The sequence below is a fragment of the Corvus kubaryi genome, unplaced genomic scaffold, assembly GCF_017639235.1.
Source record: "Corvus kubaryi isolate FWS band 111438036 unplaced genomic scaffold, C.kubaryi_AGA036_p1.0 37394, whole genome shotgun sequence".
NCBI classification, from domain to species: Eukaryota; Metazoa; Chordata; class Aves; order Passeriformes; family Corvidae; genus Corvus; species Corvus kubaryi.
Genome location: NW_024581133.1, coordinates 10,068,939 through 10,090,923, shown reverse-complemented (window position 1 = coordinate 10,090,923; position 21,985 = coordinate 10,068,939). Strand labels below are relative to the sequence as shown.

The 21,985-nt window shown below is 46.4% G+C and overlaps 2 protein-coding genes across 2 annotated transcripts in view; both read left to right on the top strand.

Annotated features, from left to right (window-relative positions):
• The window catches only part of SNRPA1 (small nuclear ribonucleoprotein polypeptide A'), a 21,597-nt gene extending 20,875 nt beyond the window's left edge, over positions 1-722 (top strand). Inside the window, exon 10 of the transcript XR_006017975.1 lies at positions 712-722. The gene's annotated coding sequence lies outside the window, so the exon portion shown is untranslated. The remainder of the gene's footprint in view (positions 1-711) is intronic.
• CHSY1 (chondroitin sulfate synthase 1) overlaps positions 34-21,985 on the top strand; it is a 76,696-nt gene continuing 54,744 nt past the window's right edge. Inside the window, exons 1-2 of the mRNA XM_042039618.1 lie at positions 34-148; positions 9,003-9,498. Of these exons, the coding sequence (XP_041895552.1) occupies positions 102-148; positions 9,003-9,498 (543 nt within the window). The 5' untranslated portion in view covers positions 34-101. The remainder of the gene's footprint in view (positions 149-9,002; positions 9,499-21,985) is intronic.

Below are 21,985 nucleotides of genomic sequence, written 5' to 3'. Positions count from 1 at the left end.
ACCGAGCCCGCCCGCAGGGCTGCCGCTCGCCGCCCGCCGCCGCCGCCGCCCCGCCGCGCCGCCCCGGCCCGCCGGCACAGAGCTTCCTCTTCGTGGGGGTCATGACGGCGCAGAAGTACCTGCGGAGCCGCGCCGTGGCCGCGCACCGGTGAGCGGGCGGGGGCCGGCGGCGCCCGGCGGGGATGGGAGTCCCGTGGGCTGCACTCGGCGGGGCGCGGGTCCGGTGGGCTGCGTTGGGCTGGGGTCTGGGATGGGCTCGGGGTCGGTTCTGGTGGGCTCGACTCGTCTCAGCTCGGTTCGGCCCCGTTCAGCTGAGCTGGGCTTGGCTCGATTCGGTCCCATTCAGCTGAGCTGGACTTGGCTCGGTTCTTTCCCATTCAGCTGGAATCGGCCCGGTCGGCCGGTCCCCCCGGGGTAGGAACGCCCCGCTCGGGATGCCCTTGCAGCCGGGATGCCCCGCCGGCCCCGGGGACGGCTTGCCCTTCCCCGGGGCAGGTGCGAGCGAGCCTCGGGACACGCTCAGCCCCGACGCTCCTCGCTCCGACCCGGGCTCACTGAGGGAGCCCTGGGGCGCTCTCCGGGCGGGCTGCGGGAGGAGTGGTGCCCCGAGCGCTGCTCCGCTGCCCGGGCAGCTCGGCGGAGACGCGAGGGGTCGATTGAGTCGCGTTGCCGCTCCCGCCGGGTCTGGCTCAGCCAGGTACCACCTGGCAGGTGGCCCCAGTGGCCTTGCCTGAGGGCCAGGCAGCCCCGCCGATGCGAGGGGACACTGACTGCCGGTCACCAGCGGGGCACGGGCATCAAAGTGTGTCCCTCAGTGCCTCTGCCTTGGGCGGAGCTGCGCCACGCTGGTACGGTCCTTGGCTGCTGCTTATGGAGAGAGCTGACAGCATGATGGTAACAGAAATAAACTTTGGAGACCGCTGTAATCCCCTGGGTAGGGAAGCAAAGACCACTGCGCCAAGCCAAAAGCGTGTGCTTGGGAGTGAGACCCAGAACAGGCATCTGGGAACAAAGAGTAAAACCCACCTCTGCTCGCCACAGCCACTGCTGAGGCTGGACCAGGTAGTGAGACAGCTTGGATGAGGAGAGTCAGCCTGCATGAAACACTCCGTGCTTCAGGCTGGTTGAGCTAATGCAGAAACCAGGGTCTCAGAGCCGCGTGTTGGTTACCTGAGCACACCTTATTTTGGAGCAGGGACAATCTTGGTGCTTTGCACTGTGTGCTGCTAACTGTGGGCCCCAGGTGTAGCTGGGTATGGCCATGGGCTAACGGGAATTCTATCCAAAGTCTCAGCAGCATCAGGATAATCATCTCTTTTGTGAGAGATGTGTCTGTGGCTTTGGTGAAACTCTCCGCTCTGCTGGAATATGCTCATTGCTCCGGCGTGTGCGCCACCAGGCAGTGCTGGGAGGCTGCACGGGAAGCCTGCTCGGGAAGTCTGAAAGAGTTAAGAGCTAAAATGTCAGCTCGGGTATACCCCAGCTCTGGCTGAGCCAGCACCCCTGGAGGAGCAGCCAGGAACTCTGGGACAGATCTTTAATAGAACATCCCCTTTAATCTTGTGCTAGAACAAACCATTCTCCGTGTCCTGCTTGCCCTGGCTGAAAAGTACTTGGCCCTACTGGCCAGTGAGAGTGGGATGGCAAAACTGTGTAGGATGGACCATCATACCATCGTTCCCAGCTCAGCTCTGGTTTCAGGAAATCTGTCTTCATATCAGCATCAAATGCAGTAAAATTGCTTTATTTGGGCAATCTGAGGCATGCTGTCCACCAGCGATGGTTTTAAGGGAAACTTAATTCCTTCTTCCAGCAGTAGACCTGTAATTAAGTTACAGAGAGTGCATGATTGATGCTTTGAATTGGGTGAAGGAATCTGTTTCTTCAGGGTTACGTTCTCTTGCACCATGTGGGATGGAGCATTTTGGATTGCAAATCTCACGGGCTGTGTAATTTAGATTTTCATACAGAGAGGTTGGAGTCATGTTGGGACTTCACATAACAGCTTTTATGGCAGAATAGTTTGTCTAGCATCCTTCAGATTTTACATCAAGAATTCAGAAAAGGGAAATTTATCACCGTGTTGTCCAGAGTGTTATTTGGGGAGGAATTCACTTTGCTGGTGTGGGAAGGATTCTCATCCCTGGTTTTGCCTGTGCTTGCTGAACAGTCTCGTGCTGTGGCAGAGCTGGGTTTAGAGAACAAGATCTGCAACATCTGCTTGCACAAAACAATGGCTAAAGATGCAATTTAACAAATCCAGCTAATGGAATTAGGCTCCTTCAGCCCTTAGATGGAGATCTGAGTATCGCTTTTTACTGCGCAGCTATTTTGGTTTAACCTCTAGAGATGATGTCTGTTCTTGGAAGAGACAGATAAAGAGACTCTTAGTAGGACTAAATGCGTTTTTCTCACCTCCGTTGGTGAAAGAAATGAGCTAATGTCCTGGTGACAGGAAGACATCTTTGGGGGAAGATGGGGAGGGGGGAAGAGGAAGACAAACCTGAAATCTTAAATGGCTTTTGATTGCGGTGAAGTACTCAAGCAGACAATTGCTGGGATTACTACATTGACAAAGCATCCTGGTGAGCTGAATCGCTGGCACAGCCAGTGAAATGGGAAGCTGCTAGCAAGGCATTCCCGGGGTGGCAGCGTGTGCAGAGCCTTGATACCACGCTGAAAGGAATTAGGGATTCAGAGGCTGAATACCTCCAAATTGCTGTGGCTCAAAGGCCATTTACAGACACAGCTAAAAGGGACCGGAGCGGAAAGCATTTGCTGATCCTGGCTGCTGTGAATCCAGATAGGGTCTAACAAGAGGGGAAGCAATCCACTTCCTGAACATCAATCATGAGCAAAATGACCACTGCAAGGCAAAACAGGCCTGCTGGATTTTCGGGAGCCGCTGGCTCTTTGTAACAGTCGTGCTTTTGTAGTCTATGAGGCAGAGAATAAGCTTTAGATCCACAGGTTTTTGGATCTGCAGCCTCAGCAGTTATTGCATCTGACAGCCAGGTTACCAGAGCTTCCCTTCCAGGAGGCCGGTGAAGTGCAGCAGCAGGAACCACGGTGCCACTTGAAAGGACAAGGAATAGTCAGGAAGAGTGCTGGGCAGGAAGGAGTTAAAGGGATGGCTGGGGTTCAGGGAAAGTGCAACAATATGTGCTAATGATTTTGCAGTTGAGGGGAGTTGTCCTAGAAGAGCTGCAGGAAGGAGAGGATGGGAATAAGCAGTCTCCCAGAAGATTTAAGTCTGCTGTCTCAGGAACTGAAATATCAGACAGTTAACCCTTTTTTTTTTTCCCCTGTTTGTATAGCAACTAGATTTCCTGGGAAACGTGGCAGGAGAGTGGTGTGAATGCAGTTAATGGCGAGATGTCAGCGGCTGGCCTTTGGCAGCATCTCTACAGGAACACAGCCGCAGCACTTCTCGGTTTGGGACAGTCCCCTCGGCATCGTCAAGTGCCACGAGGGCCATGAGTGATGCCCGGGGCTGGTGCTAAGCCATCCCTAGCTCGAGGCTGAAGGATGCTTTTCAGAGGCTCCATTTCGAACGTGCTGCCTGTGTTGGTGGTTGCTTACAGGAAGCTGTGTGCACTGGAATCCAAATACCTGAGTGCTCGGAAGAGCTTAAGTGAAAGGCAGCCAGAAGGATTTGGGGTGTAAGGGAGTCTGTGCTATCTATCTAAGCCTGCACTTAAATGTTGTTGTGCTGCTCCTAAGTTCAGAGTGTAGATCTGAATCTGTTGGGTGGTTTGGCCTATTCTGGTTGCTGGTGAGGGGATGTGATTGATTGTGGAGCTCCTGCCTCTTGGGAGTGGTCCCTGTGAAGTGACTTTGAATGTCATGCCAACACAATCCATGTTCTGCTTCATGTATGAATCATACCACAGTATTGCAGTAGTGAGAACTCGGTGTCCTGCTCAGGTACCCTCCACCAGAAACATGATGTACTTGGGATTTCTGACCAGTAACCTAAAATTTGTGAGAATGTTTAAGGAACAGTATGAAGGAAACACAGTGAGAGCAACTGTCATCGATACAGGGGGAATAAGTAAAACAAAGTCACCTACACTCCCCAAAATAACCATATAGCCCAAACCTCTGAGACACTTGGGCTTTGATCTTAGCCTAACGCACTGACTGTCAGTGTCTCTGTGGGTGATGGATCCATTTCTGTCCCTGTGTCCACAAGGAAGGTGGATGGATGTGCATGGACAAAAAACTGGCATCACTTAAAATTGAAAGAATGTAGCTCAAAGGACTCAAAAAGCTGTGGAAGCTGCTTGGGTTCTCCGTTAAAGCTATCCTGCAAAAACTTGAAAGGAACTTTTCCTCAAAATCCGAATTCTGTAATGCAGATCTTAATGACAGAGATCTGGAAATTTAAAACCTCAGTTTGTTTTGGTGACCTCTCATGTTGGTCATCTCCAGTACCTTGTGCAGGAGCAGTGTGCTGGTTTCCATGCTCAGTTCTACCTAAGCTGTGGTTCATTGCTTCCCCTGTACCAAGTGTTGTTGGAAGAATGGGACCTTGAAGAACAGTTATGCAAAACTAGCCCTAATTCAGCGTGGAATTCAGCTGCATTCAAGACATCAGTCTTTTATGTCTGTTGTCTTGCTGAATTCTTCACAAATTATGATTTTCTTCAGGGTAATTATACAAGATGACTGTTTCTCAAAACTTTAAACGATTTCTCTGATCTCCTCTAAGGGAACTTCTTGAGCTGCAGACGAAAACCAAATACATTTTTTGTCATAGTCTTCAGCCTGGGTCTCTACAAAGGGAGCACTGTCTGCATGATGCCACTGACTGTGCTTCTGCCGAGTCTGCAGAGCTGATAACAAAGCAAGATAATACAAATAAATAATAAATACTGGAAACTGAAGATAAAACATTCCAGATCTGTGCTGCTCCTGCTGCAAGCTGTGCTTTTTAAGCTTCTTTTGAAACAAAGAAATAACTTATGACAACATTTCATGACTACAATTGTGGTCACTTTTTAGAAAATACTGGGGTTTTTTAGCACTCTTGGTGTGTATAAGATTTTCTGTATTTCATTGATACCTGGGAGCCAGCTGGGATAATATCTTTTCACCCAGTTTGCTTATGGCTTGCGTAGACTAGAGTACATGTAGGATATCCAGTGTGCAGAGCTGGGTGAGGGAGGGATGGTAAAATTCGTTTGATAGCCACCGAAACTGGAGCATTACTGGATTCATGTCCTCTGCTAAGAGCTTTTTTCTGAGGAAGCATTACTCATTTTTTTTGTGTTCCTTTAATTTTCACTTTGATTTCCTCGTCAACACAACATTCTGGTTTGTGGAGTTCTGTGCCCTGTGCACTGAGAGAAACCAGGTCACACAGCATCGTGCAGGTTTTTTACCTCCTGGGGAGGGTAATAGAGAGCCTTGCTGTCCTGATTCATGCACATCCTCCTGCTTAAGCAGCAGATTCAGATTACATGGGGGAGATAAGGTTGGGATCTGTCAGGGTTTATAAATGACCAGTTCAGTACACTATTGGTTGTATTCACAAGCTGATATTTCTGGACAGAGTTGAAATGGCTTTGACTGAGGCCATCAGTGATCGATCACTGCAGCCCAGGTGGTGCAGAGACAGGAGTCTGGTGGCAGAAATGTGTCAATGTGTACTTTAAACAGCTGAGGGTGACAGGGCAATGGGGAGGAAGGAGGGTGTAAAATTTCCATAAAAATACTTTTCTTTGCTTTTTTAAATTATCAAACATACAGTTCTTCTGTACGTACAAGCTGCAGGTCTTATATTGGAGAAACCTTGACCAGGAAAGCGATATGGAAGGGGGTGTTGGTGGGGCCACAGAGGTGGGGAGGTGTTGAGGTAAGAGCTCTATGCTCAGGAGCTGAAGGGTCAGGTTGCTGCCCATAACCTGAGAGCAGACAGGGTAAACTATAGTGGAGATGGGAGGACTGGCAAGAAATGTAGTTTTCACATCCTAAACTACGGAATTGCTGGTGACTGAGACAGGTCTGATTATTTGAAACATTGGATAAAAAGAGTTAAAAGCAGCTTTGATCAGAATTCATCTCTGCCTTTATCAGTCCTTAGTTCTCCTGATAACTGGGGTCAGAAAAACGTACTTAACAGTTCATCTCACCCTCTGTGGTTTGGCTTCTTTGGCCGAGTGCACCAGTGTGTTTCCTGAGCAAACTGTTCTCCCTGTATTCTGTCCCCAAAAAGGGCCACAGCGAGCTGTGGCTTCGACGTGAGGAGCAGCCCGTGGTGACTCCATTGTCTCAGCCTCTGCCCGAGCCGTGCTTGTGTTGACACAGACACTTGGGCTGTTTTTCCATGTGGGAGTGTTTCGTCCCTTTGGGTTCAAACAATTGCTCACAAATAACACGTTGAGTTGTCTCATCCTAGAAACTGTGTTGTTGCAGGAGGTGAACAAAGGCTCAGTCAAGCTGTGCTGGTGCACGGTCGATGTGGTTGACATGAGATCCCAAGGCTGGAGTAACGATGTGGTGCTGGCCCAGGTCACACATGGGTCCTTGGGATGTGGATATTGTTAGGGCATGGTCTCCAGTGGGCTCCTCACATATGCAGGAATGTCTCTGTTTTATCCCTGTTTTAATGTAAAACCTAAATATGGCCATATGGAAAGATGGGCTCAAACTTGGGTTTTGGGATGGAGGGTTTAGTGCAATAGGAACCGTGGGAATCAAGCATGCCAGGGTTTATGGATGTATGTTTTTAGGTATGCATTTTGTTCCCTTTCTGTTGAATGGGAGCTCTTCTCTTGACAATACTTAGTGGGTCTTGAGGTGAGGGTACCTATTTGGAGAGCAGGGAGTAAATTTAAACTGGGAATCAACAGAAGGGGTTGACAGCTTCCAGAAAGGAGCTAAAGCTTGAAGTGATAGAAGACATCCTGTGTTGTCCATAGATTGTAGTCATGATAAAAGCAGATCTTTCAGGATATGGACAGCAAGTCTGAAAATTCGCTGTTTGCTTTTGAATAAAAAAGTAAACAAACAGAAATTTCCGTAAGACTTTAGCTAATAACTTCAAATGGTGGTTGTCTGCAAAGTGTCCTGTGTCCACCCAAAGCTGTGTCTCAGTGGACGAGATGAGCTGCATTTCTCAGTAACTCCTTCTGTCCTTTCTTTCTGTGAGACTAAAATTTAAATACATTGAGTACCTTTAGTGAAGAAAAGTCTTAGTCTGCGGGTTGATATGGGAAGAGCTGTGCATGATTTGTATGTGGAGTGTGGGTGTCAGAAAATAAACAGCAGAACTTCCTTAATAGTGAAAGTTCAGGATATGACCATGTCTCCTTTTAAAATGGGCAGTTCTCAGTGCTTTAACAGATATGATTTGTAACATCTAGTACTGTGCATTAATTGCATCACTGATGATTAAAGGCCTCATCACCTCTGTTCTGAAGTCAGTGGGAATGTTTCCATTTGCTTTACTCTGTGCTCTTCTGGGAAGCTGGGATCTCAACTTTTGCTATGAAACACTACCCATGGCAGTAAGAAATCCAGAAGACAAAGCTTTTAAAGTAATTGGGTGGTATTCATTACACACAGTGGAATTAGTGAGAAACTGTTAAGGTGTCAAAGTTGATGTTTAGGTAGTCTCATTAAATACCTCTGCATTTTCTGATGGAACTTAAGGAATAATTCTCCTGAAGTATTTTTACATTTCGGGCTTTATATGATAGCTAATTCTGGAGATTTCAAATTTCAAATGGTCTGTGCTGCCCAAAATCTGCTCAGGTTTTGGCAAGAAGCCTGTGCTGAGAGGCATCAGGTCAGAGTGACAGTGATGCATTGAGGGAATACTGTGTCCTTTACCTTAGAGTGTTTTCACATCAGCTTTAGGTTATATTCTGAGGATAGTTGCCATATAAAACTATAAAATATTCTCCCCCCCTATACAAAAAGGGACAAAACCTGTTGGTTTCCCAACTAAAATAGTTTTCTGTGAGTTTCTGTGAGGAGTGTGTGATCTCTGCTCTTTTCTGAGATAGAATCTCAGAAAATGGGACTGCAAGCTTAAAATTAATAATTTTTAGGGCAAGGCTGTAGCAGTTACGTGACTGAAAATCCTCCCTGGAGGAGGCTGTGCTCTGCCTTGAGGAATCATCCTACAGCTCTTCCTGCACTATCAGTGACCCAGTTTGCCCACGCAGATGGGTTGGATTTGTCAGAGAGGAGCACGGAAGGTGTGGAGCAGATGTTGTCACTGTGCTGCTCTGCACAGGAAAGGCTCCTCTTCTGTGCTGTTCCTCTCCACTAAAACCTGGAATGTAGTGTCTGGAAAGCTGCTGGAGGTGCAGATGTTGGTAGTGCCATGTTATCGTGGGAATTAGGAGTTTTACAGGCATCTCTTAGAATTTTGCTGGTATGGACAAAGCCACTTGAGGTTACTTCTGCTCCATGCTCTGTGCTTTGCTCTTTGCTTTCTCCACACACCATCTGGAGAAGTTACTGTTTGGTTGGTTTCCCAAGGGATGCCATTTCCTTAAAAGTTCATGTGAATTTACTCTCTGGAAGTCTGAGTGCACATTTGAGCTTTTGGGGAGGCTCAGAGGGAACAGAAGGTGGCTATGATGCTTAATAACTTGCAGGGAAGCTTTGGAAGCAGTAAATTCAGTTGTATGTGAACTGTTGGCCCGTATTGGCTCACCTCTGTATTTTGTGACCAGTAGCTGTTAGTCCAAAACCGAGTGTGCTTCAGAAATCCTGCTTGCCACTAGTGCTACTATTGAATTATTTTTCTAACATATGGAGGTGCAAAAATGATACTCAGATGCTTGTCATATCAGAATTTTGTGTGTGTTGTACCAATTACTGTGTGTGCCATGTGAATGTCCTCATTTGTGTGGTAAAAAATAACCTTTCAAGGCATTCAAAAAAGAAAATTTGTAAAGCAGTTGAGCTGTAGTCTGTGGTAGCACTCTCTGCCTGCCCTGGTTTCTATGTTTAATTATTCCTTCTTGTCTTTTTCAATCTAGAACGTGGTCCAAAACCATTCCTGGCAAGGTCGAATTCTTCTCCAGTGAGGGTTCAGACACCTCTATCCCCATCCCCATCGTGCCGCTTCCAGGTGTAGATGACTCCTACCCACCCCAGAAGAAATCCTTCATGATGCTCAAATACATGCATGACCACTACTTGGACAAATACGAATGGTTTATGAGGGCTGATGACGACGTTTACATCAAAGGGGACAAACTGGAGAACTTCCTCAGGAGCCTGAACAGCAGCGAGCCCCTGTTCCTGGGGCAGACCGGCCTTGGCACCACGGAGGAGATGGGGAAGCTGGCACTGGAACCGGGCGAGAACTTCTGCATGGGGGGGCCAGGAGTGATCATGAGCCGGGAGGTGCTGCGGAGGATGGTGCCCCACATTGGCGAGTGCCTGCGGGAGATGTACACCACGCACGAGGACGTGGAAGTGGGGAGATGCGTGCGGAGGTTCGCAGGGGTGCAGTGTGTCTGGTCCTATGAGGTAAGGACGAGGGCGTGGGGAATGGGGAAGTGTCTTTTGTGGGAGGTAGAGGGGAGGGTTCCTGTTGTACACAGCAGTTCCCCCATCCCTCACCTCCCTCTGCAGCTTGACCATCCAGCTGTAGAGTTTCTATGCTTTTCCTTTCCTGCAAGTGCCACCCTTGGAAAGACCTACAAAAATTTGGAAATGCAGCAGTAAGGAGGGAAATGGAGGAGCATTCGTCATTCATAACAGATATGTTTGTTTAGACGGAAAAGGAATAAGCTTAAATCAAAATGGCCTCGAGTGCCTGCAGTCCTGACTGTCCAAGCCTCTTTTATCTTCTTTAGCTGAGTATGTCATGGTGTCAGCATGGAAAATGGATGATACAATTACTGTGTGTTTCTTACTGCAGCTGAAATGTGTGAGGCTGACAGATGTTTGCCCTGACAGTGACAGTTTTTCCCCAAACTGGAGATGTCTCATGGTGGCTGGCACTGTCACCTGGCATGCTGAGCTGCCTCCCGGCAGCCGAAATCCCTTGCTGCTCAGGGCACTCGCTGGCAGCCCCATCCTGCAGGTGCCTGCATAGCAGATCCTTGATGTCAGCAGAGACAAGCCACCACTCTTACACCGAAACTCGTGGTCTGCCCACACTGATGTGCCTGCAAATTTGGCATTTTGGGGGAAAAAAAACCTAGAGCCTGCTTGTGGCAGAGTTTCCTGATGCTTTTTGCTGGGAGCTGGCAGCTCCTCCCCAGGGGTGACAGGGGCTTCTCCCCGGGTGTGCTGGGATCCTTGAAGCGAGTCCTGGGTGTTTACAGACTGCCTGGTTAAAAACACCTGCTGGGCTTGAGCTGTAGTTTCACCACAGCAAATGCTGGTGGGTCTGCCTTAGAAATATGGGAGAAGTTGAAAGCAGAAGAGAGGCTGAACAGTTTGTACACAAACATTTACGACCTGACGCAACTATGGCTTTGTCCTTTTATGAGATATGGTGAAGGAGGGTTCTTCTGCCTGCGTGACAGAGCTGTGGTCACAGACAGTGACAGATACTGCTGCTGAGCCACTCTTTCACTGGCAAAGACTCGTGTTTAACTTTTGACACTGAATTTCTGCCCCCAAGAGCTGTTGCTTTGTTTGAGTTCACAGTTCAGCAGTGGGAGAGCCTCTGAGGAAGGGGAAGAAGGTTTCTAGCCGCAGTTGTTAATTAGTATCTTTTGTGCCTAGCGATTTTCCGGACTAACAGTGCCTCTCCACAGTTCCCTGCTTTCAGACCTGGAACTAGTTTATGTCGTGTCGGCATTGTGGTTTAGCCATTCATAAAGAGTCCGTAACTTTTTCCACAGTTTTTAGCAGCATAAAATTTTTACTGTAGACATTCAGAGTTGAAATAACTTCTGCTGTGAATGCCTGTACCATCTGGCATTTGGTAAGTTACTGAAGGTCAGCATTTTGGTCCTATTGAAACTGGCAAAGGGCTCCTAAATTCAATATAACCTAATGTTGGATTGAAATAGCCAATGATAGCACACAACTGCACTGGGAATGCTGTCTGACAGAAATTGATAGGGCTTTCTCAAACCAGTCTTGTTTGATCAGCTTCTGTTATTGTCCCTAATTCTGGATTCTCCTAAGGGCCATGAATTACTTAAAATTGGTTTGTGTGAAGTGTATAAACTGTAGGGTGTTCAGAAGTAACCCGTGAGTGTGAGATGTTAAGGCTCAGCTGTTTGGGAGAGTAGGAAGAGTTTCAATGATGAAAGCACACAGCTTCTACAAGAAGTAAGTCCACTCTCATTTAATTGTGGCTTTTCAGTTTAAATACCTGTCATCTTTTTTGATCTGGTCCTTTCATTGCCCAGATGAAATGTGCCTGGTATTTTATTTAAGATAAAGCAATAGCTGTGTGAAATAACACAGCTGTTGCAACAGCTGTGTTAGGAAGGCTTGGTGTAAAAGCGACATTTTCCATGTCTTGTACGTTCGTGAACATCAAGTAACAGGCCACTGTAAGTGAATTGCAAAGTGTTGTGTTTCACTGAGCTTCTGATGGAGCAAAAAGTTTATCTGTGCCTGCTCTGCTGGGGCACAGCCACTGCATCCTTCACAATTCCCGTCGGAAGAAAAGCTGTGACAGCGCAATGCTCAGCAAACACAGCAGTGTTGGCCTTAGAAATCCCAAACCTCACACTTCTCCTTTGCAGCCTGCACTTCCTATTCTGAAGAGGCTCAAGTGGCAGCACAAATGAGGAGCTCAGGTCTCTGCAGTCACCCCCCAGCTCGCTGGTTTTCATTCTCAGCGTCTCGGGTGTGGAGTGCCCTGCTGGTCCTCGCTGCGGGTGGCTTTTTCCCTGCACTGTTCTTGTGGTGGGCTCCCTGCCCAGAATCGTTTTACTCATCTCCATGACTGTCACTGCCCCCTTTCTCTGATTTTAGCATCCTACAATGTCTTTACTGTGCTGCTCATCTTCCCTGGCCCTGACTCTGGTGGTGTGCCCGAATGCATCGCCAGGCCCGGCTCTGTGTGGCTTTTCTGCTCGCAGCAGTCTGTCTCAAAACCCCTTTTTTCCCCCCTTCCTGTGTTTCTGTCACTCCGCTGCTCTCCGCAGTGCCTCTCAGACCACTTCATTGGAGTGGCACCGGTTATTGCCCGTTTCAAGACTTGCAAGGATTTGTTCACACTCTTCCTGTCGTCAGGAGCTTTTCAGCAGACACAGTAGAGGAATTGACACCACCATTCCTTGGACTTCCTGTGTCATCTCATCCCAGAAAAGCAGCAGCAACAGCATGTACAAGGTTGAGGACAACTGCAGCTCTCTGGGCTCTGGGGAGCTTCGTCTGACCCACCCAGGATGCTGCTTTGGGAGGAGTTTGCAGCCCACTATGGATTTTAAGCTCCTGTGACCAGGCTCAGAGCTGTTCCCTTATTTGACAGAGGTCAAGTGAGTCACAGATGAGACATGGCTGTTAAATGTAGTAAAAGTAAATGTGTAAAGTTCTTTAGGGCAAGGATTATATCATCATTGTAAAAACAAAACCCAGACTGTCGCTGCTGTTTGACAAATCACTGTAAAACTCAGCACTCTATAGGGTGGAGCACCCAAAGCCAGAGAGTTTATGCAGCAAATGGTAAGAAAACAGTCATGAAAAGAATGGAACTGTGAAATCTCTGAAGCCTGAATCTCTGAAGAGAGCTTGAGAATTTATGAAGAAATGTGGAGTGTGGTCCTTCTTCCTGAAGAGAACTAAAGGCTCAAAGTGAACTTGCTCAGAAGTGTTCTGGATTTCTAGTGAATATTGGTACTTTAGACTTCTGGCACATTGCTGAGTGTTTTTCTCAGCAAAAGATTGCGTACTTAAGTCTCCTTCCTTCTCCCCTTTCCTCCCACCAGTAGTTCTTGCCTGGATTGCTGGGACATGGAAGTTCTGTTTTCTCCTACACTGCCGTGTAGTGCCACGCAGGGTCTTGGATTTCAGCCTGAGAACATGGTCTGGTTTTGATGACAGGCTTTTTCATTTGTGATTTAAACCATCCCAAAGTATTGTTGATCTCAGTTTTATGTCTGACATTTCCTTTAAATGCACCTGAATTACAAAGTCACTGCTGTGTAGCTTGGTGGTTTCAGCCTTGTTTTGCAGCTGTTGCTGAGTATTGTTCTAATTTGTGGTTAATAACTTCACAACTTTAATACAGGCTCTTTGTAGCTGCTAGAAGTCAAGGCAGTATGATATATCCCATTAATTTCTTCAGTAATAAAACCCTTCTGACACGCTGCTTTCAGGTGATACCACTTACTTCCTCTGTGTCCTACAGTGCAATAGAAGCAGCTGAATCCAATGGAGCAGCCTTTCCCAGCTCTAACTGGTATAAATGACCAGTTTTGTGTGTTTTATTGAGGTTGTGGGAGAAGTTAGGTGAGATGCAGCAAGTGTTTCTGTGTGGAGAAGGCAGTGCTTTCCTCCAAACTGCAGCAAGTACTCTAAAATGTCCTGAAAGGAGACAGGATTTTTTACAATATACATGGAAAGGAAGGTATGACAAAGGCAGCAATCACATCAGGAAATGTGAGCAGCAAGGAAGAGCAAGTCCAACCTTTCGGGTGTTGGTGAGGGGAAGAAGTAGGGCAGTGGTGACTAGGGATAGCAGGGGGCTTCTGGGAGAAGGGGGGTTTGAATTAACATTTTGTGTGGTCTTTCATCTGGAGTAATTGAAGATAATTGCTACTCTGAAATTCACTGAAGTTAAGAAAGCCCTTAAAGTGCACATTATATCTGCCAAGTACACTGGCAGTGCCAGAATGTACCGTTTCTGGGATGGATGTTCCCATGGGCAAAACTGAAGTTTATGGTTTTCTGTAAGACAGCCAGAAGTCAAAAAAAAAAAAAAAAAATTACAGTCCTGCAGTGATTGATCAGATCTGAAAGACTGGAAAGAGGTGCTGCTGTTAATGGCTAACCTCCAGTTCCTTTGCTTTATCCTCTGTGAAAACCTCTCATTAACAAAAAGGAGATTGATCCTGTTGTGGCTGGGTGATGAGTGACACCCAGCACACAGCATGTTCTCGGAGCAGGGCAGGATGGGGTCTGTGAGGAGGTCCTGGGGCAGGGTGTTCTGGAGCACCTCTGTTCTCTGCAGACCCTGGGGGCAGTAGGTTGTTCTTGCTCCATGAACCTCTCCTGGGACTCCCAGCCAGCAAATGAAAGATTTGACTTGTCTTTGTGCTGGGAGCATCCAGCAGCACTTTTGAAATCAGACATTATTACATGTGTGTATTGTCCTGGCTTCAAAGCTTGGGCATTTTCTGAAGTCAAAGCAAGGGAACTTGGCAAACCCTGACAGCACGGACACCTTATCTCGCCATGTGTGCAGCCCACTGCATCACCTAATTTCAAGAACCTTTGATGTGAATTGTCTGTGAGAGAGAGGGAGGATACAAGCATACCCAGAGTTTTAGGGTGGATGTTTATAAACCATCTTTCCTCCAGCACAAAATTTTATCTTTGGAACACCTCAGAGATGTCGTTTTGGCTTCAGATTAAGATGTAAGTGGGTGGCCATGCATTTGGGGGATGGACAGAGATTGAGCTCCCTGAAGGTAATGAGAAATGGCATTTTGTCAAAGGACAGACAGGTAAGACTAGAGAAGAGCATTATCTGGGCAGGGGAGGTGATGCATGGGGCTCAGGGTGAGACTGAAATACATGACTGATGTGACAGGGAGTCCATGACTACAGTGGGGAGGCAGCGTGATACAACCACTGTGGTCTAATTTTAGTGTTTGCTGAGGAGGAGGGCAGAGAGGTCAAAGGAGAGAGTAAAGGCTGAAGACTGGGTTTGTGAAACCAAGGGTTAGGGGTTAGGAGGGTTTGGAATGGGAGACACATCTCAGGTCTGCAGCCAGGTCCTGACCTGGCTCTTTCACTTCAGAAAATAACTGAGTGTTTTAGAACCAGATGTTCCAAAGAGGGAGAACTTGACATTACTGAGTGATTTCTTACTGACTTCTGAATGCAGTTTGGTCAATGTTTATTCTGTGTTTTAGGAATGAAGAACAAGTGTTGTAACAAAACTTGAGTCTGAATCCCACTCACTTTCTGCAGAACATTTTCAGAGAGGAGGGCTGGGGGATTTGTGCTGACACAAAGAGGCCTTTCCAGGCTGTAGAGCCTGTTTGGGACTGACCTAGATTTTGTGAGCACATGGTTAATCTGTCCTTAGTTAGCTGGATGACTTGACCTAATGCCTAAGCTGAGGGTTGCTGAAATGAGAACTTTGATGGTGTTGTGCAGACTCTTAGGAAGCTTCGGCTATGAATCCAGCAAACAGAAGTTATTGCTTTCCCCCCATTATTGTTGTCTTGAAGTGCAGTGCTTTTGTTATTAGGATCTGTGCAGCCTGTTGAGTTGAGGGAGACATGGGGATTAGTTGTTATCTTGAGGACAAGTCAGGAAAGGCTAATCCTTCATAGCATGACAGGACAAAGGACTCTAATAAAATAGCTCATCATTCCAGTTTCTTAGTTAAGGAAATCAGAAGATGAGGATTTGAGTTTATTCTGTGAACAGCAGTGAGGATAGGCAGAGGGAGGTGAGTCTGAGACTAGAAGCTTACTATTGTATATTTTTCTTTTGAACTATCCTACTTTTGCAGGGTAAGATCTTTACAGCTTGCTGGAGCTATGAGGCTCTGGTACTTGTGCTGTGATCAGAGCTGCACTGCCTCTTGTAGGGGAGTCCCACCTGACTGGAGATCTTGGAAGGACACTTTTAAATTCCAAATCTAATCAATGTCAAACCCAGTAATACCTTTGTAGTCAGTTGTCTCCTGTGGGTCAATGATATCTGTCCAAACTTTGAGCTGGCAAGTTTCCTTTTCCATTTTCTTTAGTGCTTATTTCTGTGTATAAAAGATGAAGGTGAGGGAATAAACCATTTCATGGATACCTCTGTATAAGACCAGGATCTCTGTAAGTGTCCTATGTGACTAGACACTGATAAAATTAGATTAAATATTTGTCTTTCTTGACTGAAGGGGACATAAAATATTGCCAGCTGGGGCTCTCAGTATGGAAGTTTTTAGCTGATCTCTATGTAGAGGGTAATTCTGACCTGGATGCTTGGGGGAGGGAGGGTTAATTGTGTTAATTTGGAGAGAATATTTGCATTTCTCCCCTCAGTCTATTAAAGCCAAGTTCTGTGAGCCGCTTAAAGCACTAGCAGCATGGAGGTGTCAGAGCCTGTAAGCATGGAAGAGAAAAGCTAGTCTTGCTTGGTGGTGGGAAATAGAAGTGAAGTGCTGATGTGGGGAAGGGGCTTAATATAAACTTGGCTGAGGTCACCAACAGGAGGGTAGGAGCCCACAGCTCAAATGTTTTCAGTGTTGTCATACTTGGAATATGGTGTTTTGAGAAATACTTGATTTTTTAGAATAAAAACAATTGAATTATTACAGAGAAGAAACAAAACTCGGATTTTGTAAATGGATAGGTATGATGGGTCTTGGTGTAATACCTATTTGTTACTTTAAAAAAACCCCAACAACAATCAAATCTAGTGTAAAAGATGGTTTTCTTTTGAAACTTTCAATGAATGAACACAGATAATTATTCAGAGTTGTTCTAGACAGTGGTTGTAGCCGCAGTGGTGTGTAGCACTAACCTGCTATGAAGGGTTTTCTTAATGCTTTGGGAGAGAGTTATTTCCTAGCAGGCTATGTGGTGAGACACTTCCCTTGCTCCCTGGACTGACAGTGTACCAGGGCAGTGTCTGAGGATGCATTTGTGATCTCTACAGCCACATTTTCCCCAGTTGACTCTGTTTGCAGTCACTGGTCTGCTGCCTGTGCTGGGAAAGATCCTGAAAAGAGCTCTTAACACCAGCTGACTCACCCTAGCCGGGAACTCCCAGTTCACCTTTTGCTTCTCTGAAATTCAGTGTTCTTCATGAACTTCACGGTCTGCCAGTGCTGACAAGGCAGAAAATGGCATTTGGTGCTGCTTTTTTCATAGTTTACATCTGCAGTTACAAATGAGAACTGCATATCTTGAGTCTCCCTGTGTGCTGTCCCTGAGTGTACCTCACATGTCAGGAAAGAGATTGGCTTTTTAGGCTGTGGGGGAGAACCACTGGCCCATGGATGGGCAACGAAGAGGCAAGATGACAACCTTCAGCAGTTTAGCCCTGCTCTGGCTGTGTCTCGTGGCCCTGGGGATGGGGGGAGTCTGTAATCTGACTGCACAGAAGATTAATTGCCCTGCATTGGTCTAACCTCATTTCCTGCAGACACCTCCGAGTTCCAGAGCTGCTGTTTTGTATTCTAAACCCATCTGATTTGAAGCAGGGAACTCGATTCTACTTTGCTGGATTGTTACACCATCTTAATTGATCTTTAAAATGCTTAAAACATTTTCTCACTAATTTCCTGTGTTAAAAGCTTATCTGGACTCCTGGTGGTGTGAACTTTTCATAGTTATCAGCTGGAGACCTCTTAAAATCCTGCCAGAAATCTCGATTGCCTGAAGGGTGGGGATTATCTTCCTGCATGCCTAGACCGAAATGACCTCTATGTGTCACAAAGAAGTTGGGAACTTAATTGGAAAAGTTTGGGGATCTAACTGGTTTTGTTTTCTTAAATTTTAATTTCAGCTGAAAGTGTATTTGGGAGTCCTTGCAAAACTGAAAGTTGGGTTCTGGTTGTTTCTGGTTAGTTTTTTTACATGAAAGTAAATTTCTGCTGGTACCCTCAGTGAGAGCAAGTTAGTGTTTTTTTCAGTTGTGTCTTGAGCAAGTTAAAAGTGCTGCTACAATAATGAAACAGAAGTAAAAATTGTGACAGATTTTTATGGGGGGATTCTTGAGAACCTATTGAACTTCATGCCACTTACTTGCAGCTTGTGTGGTAATGGTGACTTCAGGAAAAGAATCAATGCCCGCATATAATTTATATTGCTACTAGGGACTGAAGCTATTAGGGACCATTTTTTTAAAGGCTCTTTGAACAGGAAATGTCTGTTTATCCATTTATCTCTTGTCCATGCTTCAGTGTTGTGCCCTGATGTGAAGTATTGGTGGTAAGAGGAGAGCCACTACAGCGAGCTCCCCTTTCCAGGTGAGCATGGAAGCAGTTTTTCCTTTCCACAGAGAGCTTTGCAGCCTGTGTGATGCCATTTTTACCTGAGCTGCTAGCAGGGACTTGCTCCCAGGGCTGCTGTGCAGGCAAAGCTTCAGTGGTCAGCTCCTGTGCTTGGTGATCTGATGTCCTGGGAGCATTGCTACAGACAGCTTCATTTGAGTCTGTGCTGGTTTGTACTGAGAGCACATGGATGGGAGCCCTGAATGTTTGTGCAGAGCTGCGAGATGAGGCTCCTGGAGCCAGTGCTTTGGAGTCATTAGGTTAGAAAGAGGTTTAGGAAAAGGCAAAGGCACTACATGCTCCTGTGTAATGAAGAGAGCACAGGTAGGGTCATGCCCACTGGATCTAAGTTCTATCCAAGTCTCTGGGTTTAATCCTTCCTACTGAATGGCTTTAGGGAGCTCCAGCTGAGTGCTATATTTTTGTTCTTGGAAGCAGTCTTCAGAAGCATCCAGTACTCTTTGTGGATTAAGCACAGGTTCTTACACAGAGGCTAGGATTAGCAATGAAATAAATAGGAACCCATAGTTTGTACTCAGCCAGCAGTTCATTAGAAAGCAGAAAGCTGCCTGCAGTTCCTGAAGTGCCACTGTCACCTTCTTTCAGCTGCAAAGAAAAGCGTGTTATCAGAAAAATAAAGGAGGACATTACCAGAAAGCTCCTCTACCTCAGGGCTGCCCCAGCCCTGCAGAGGAGGCAGCCAGCACTTGGATGCTGTGTCCTTGCCTGCTGTCCTCGTGGCTGTGCTCAGCCATATGTCAGAGTGTCTTCTGAAAGGCAGGCACAAGTCTGCTCACGAACACTTGTTGCCTGCTCTTGTTCATGGTTGCCACTTCAGATTGGTGCAGCTGGTTCGAAAAGCGCTTCGAGAACAGCAGCAGGGTATTAATGAAGGTTCCTCTGCTCATGGGCCTTCAGTGGGTGTAATTACCTGGCAGTAACTTCTTGAAACCTTATTTGAATCAAAGCTGCATGTTTTGGCTGGTTATGTCACCACTGTATTAGTGAGGAATGCAGGAGAGAGTGCTAGTTTGCATTAACTGTGCTGCCTTAATCCTTTGTAACCATACTTTTTATTGTGTGTTACTGTCTTACAGAGAGGGAAAACACTTGCCCAAGGGACAGCAGAGTTCACTCCTCAGCATCTCTGCATAAGGGCAATGTTCTTTGTCCTCAAAAGGACAAAGTTCTTAGTAGATGGGTTGTTGAGAATTAACATTGTGTAATTCTGCATAGATATTCAATAGGGAACTGTCTTTATCTAAGGTCTGAATTTTTTATAAAGGTTTTTTCCTACAGTCTCCCTCAATGTAAGGGGGCAGAGTGGGTTAAATGCCTGACCCATTTTTTTTAATGGTTTCCTACAGTCTTCAGACCATATGCTTGAAAAAAAGTCTTGCCCAACGTGAGTGACTCAGAACATACACCTCTCACATTCATTGTCCAGATCAGTGAAAATATTGTGCCCTTGCATGTGTATCTTTCCTGTCCTGACAAAAGAGAAATTTGCTTAGCCTTATCACAGATGATTTGTCAAGAAACCTTACCCTCACCTTACCGTACCTTGTTTGTCTAACCTTATCACAGATTTATTAACTGGTATACTTGTTTTTATATCCTTTTCTTATTGAAGATACTTCCTAACATCTTTGGCCAAGGGGAACGTTAAAAAAAAAGCGAACAGCCAACGACTGTGAGACAATAGCAGATTTAATCTTCATAAAGCAGCAGGGCTTTTGCTTCCCTGGGAATGTTTGCTAACTGTGGTTTTTCCAGGTTTTGGACAGAGCAAGTTTTCTTTGACTTTTTCAAATTTTCTTTTTTTCCCTCTCTTTCTGCCTCCATCGAGTTGAACCATGCGCTGCTGTCACTGTGAGAGCCTTTTGCAGTTGCACTTTTTCTTGCTGTGTTTTACTGGGCCCAACTGGAAGCCACTTCTGATCCTGTGGAATAACATGTTTGGCTGAATCCTGAAGTTTGCTGCTGCTGTGTGTGCTTGTACTGAGGAAAAACCATTCACATGATTTCTTATCTTTCCTAGGCCAAAAATAACACTGCAGCTCCTGCAGCCTTGAAGAATTAGCCTAATTTCAGAACTGGAAACTAAGGTGAAGATGAAAAGTGTGTTTCAAAATATATAAAATAGCAGCTGGGTGCTTAAGCCTGAGGATGAAAAGCCTTTGTCTGGGGCTCTGGATGGTGGATCACAAGTATTTGTGGTGATCTTTTGCATGGACTATTCCACAGGGACAAACCTCCACTGAATGGCAGGTTGGCTCTACTTTAAACCAGGCCGTGCAGTCCTGACATGGGAGCTGCGAGCGAGGAGGATGGAAGGTGAGGGCAAAGTCATCTTCCTTGTGGCTGCAGAGTGGCTCCTGCAGATCCCTGACATGGGTCATTCCTCCATCCCGTGGTGTCTGCCTTGTGTCATCTGCCCTGGAGTCCCTGGTGCAGGGGAGGTGTGAAATGTGTAACCCCGTTTATCCTGCGAGGTGGTCAGGCCGTCTCCTGTACAGAAAATGCCTTGTTTCTGTTCAGCCAGCACAAAGGCTCTTTTATAGCAGCTTGGCCATACATCTGTTGAGGTGCCTCAGACTGTTAGCACTGGTTACTGTTTGAGGTATGCAGCTCCCAGGCTGTGATGTACAGTGATATGTTGTTTATATGTTGCCTCCCTTTCCTTTTGAGGATAGGGAGCTGTGCTGTGTCCTGCCCTGAACAAAGCTGGTGTTAGTTATGGGATGGAGCGGTAGCCTGGAGATTCTCTCTTTAAAAGCAGACTGGAATCCTTCTGTTTCACACTTCAAATTAAACATCTGAATTTGGCAGTGACTGCAGGACAATAGAACTTTCTCTGGGAAAAAGTGTGTTGAATTTCTGCTCCCGAGAGAGACCTGGCTTGAAAGACATTGTGTGCACCATAACAGAGGCACCCCAGTTCTTCACCAGGCACTTAAATGGAAAAAACCCCTGACTTCTTAAAATTTTTGAGCTTTATTGCAGCCTTTGGATTAATTTCCCCATCTTTTCCCCGCCTCCACTGTTTTTTTTTTTTCTCTTGCACGTGTCCTCATGCTTGTTCCACAGACGCTTTCCTGAAACCAGTCTTGCCCAGAAATGCACACTCATCTTCTGAAATGTAGGGGAGGGAGTGAGAGGAGGCTCTGTAAACTGGCAAGGTCCTGGTGATTTGGGAGTCTTTGAGTTTGTCTCCTGTGGTCTTCAGACATCTTGAGGTTTGCCATCTCCTGTCTCCTGTGTTTGGTTTTCTAAGTTGGTTTTTTTAACCCCACAAAGCTATCTGACAGCTCTTCAGTTCCATTCCCAAATAGCTTTCTGATGCTGTCACTGCTGGCTTCTTGACTCAAAGTAGAGCTTGGGTGGAAAAACAACTTTTCATCAAATTACCATGAGATAGGTCTCGTGGGATAGAGGAAGAGCACAAGAGGGATGTGCTGTTTCATGTTAAGCTCTTTTGCTTTGACACTGCTCTTCCCTTCTGCCCCATTAGCATGGATAAATAGCGAGGCCTGGTAGCTGAGTGTGGCAAAAGGTGACTCAGGGCAGGTCCATGGCATATTTCACCACTGAGTCCCTGTCCCTTGAGACAGCAGCTCTGCCCTGCCCAGGCCTTGATGTTGACACCCAGCTCTGCCTTGGAACATGTGCCTGTGCTTGTTCCCCTCTCTGGGGAGTATTTCTTGTTGAAGATCTGTTTTGGCTTTGAAGATGCATTCAGGCTTTTTGTGGCCTCTTTCACAAGAGGGTGAGAAGTTACTTTTCAGCTTAATTTTAGACTGGCTGTCATTCTTGAGCAAACTTCAAGTGTGGTTTTGACCTTGCTTGCAGGGAAACTTGGAGGAACCTGAT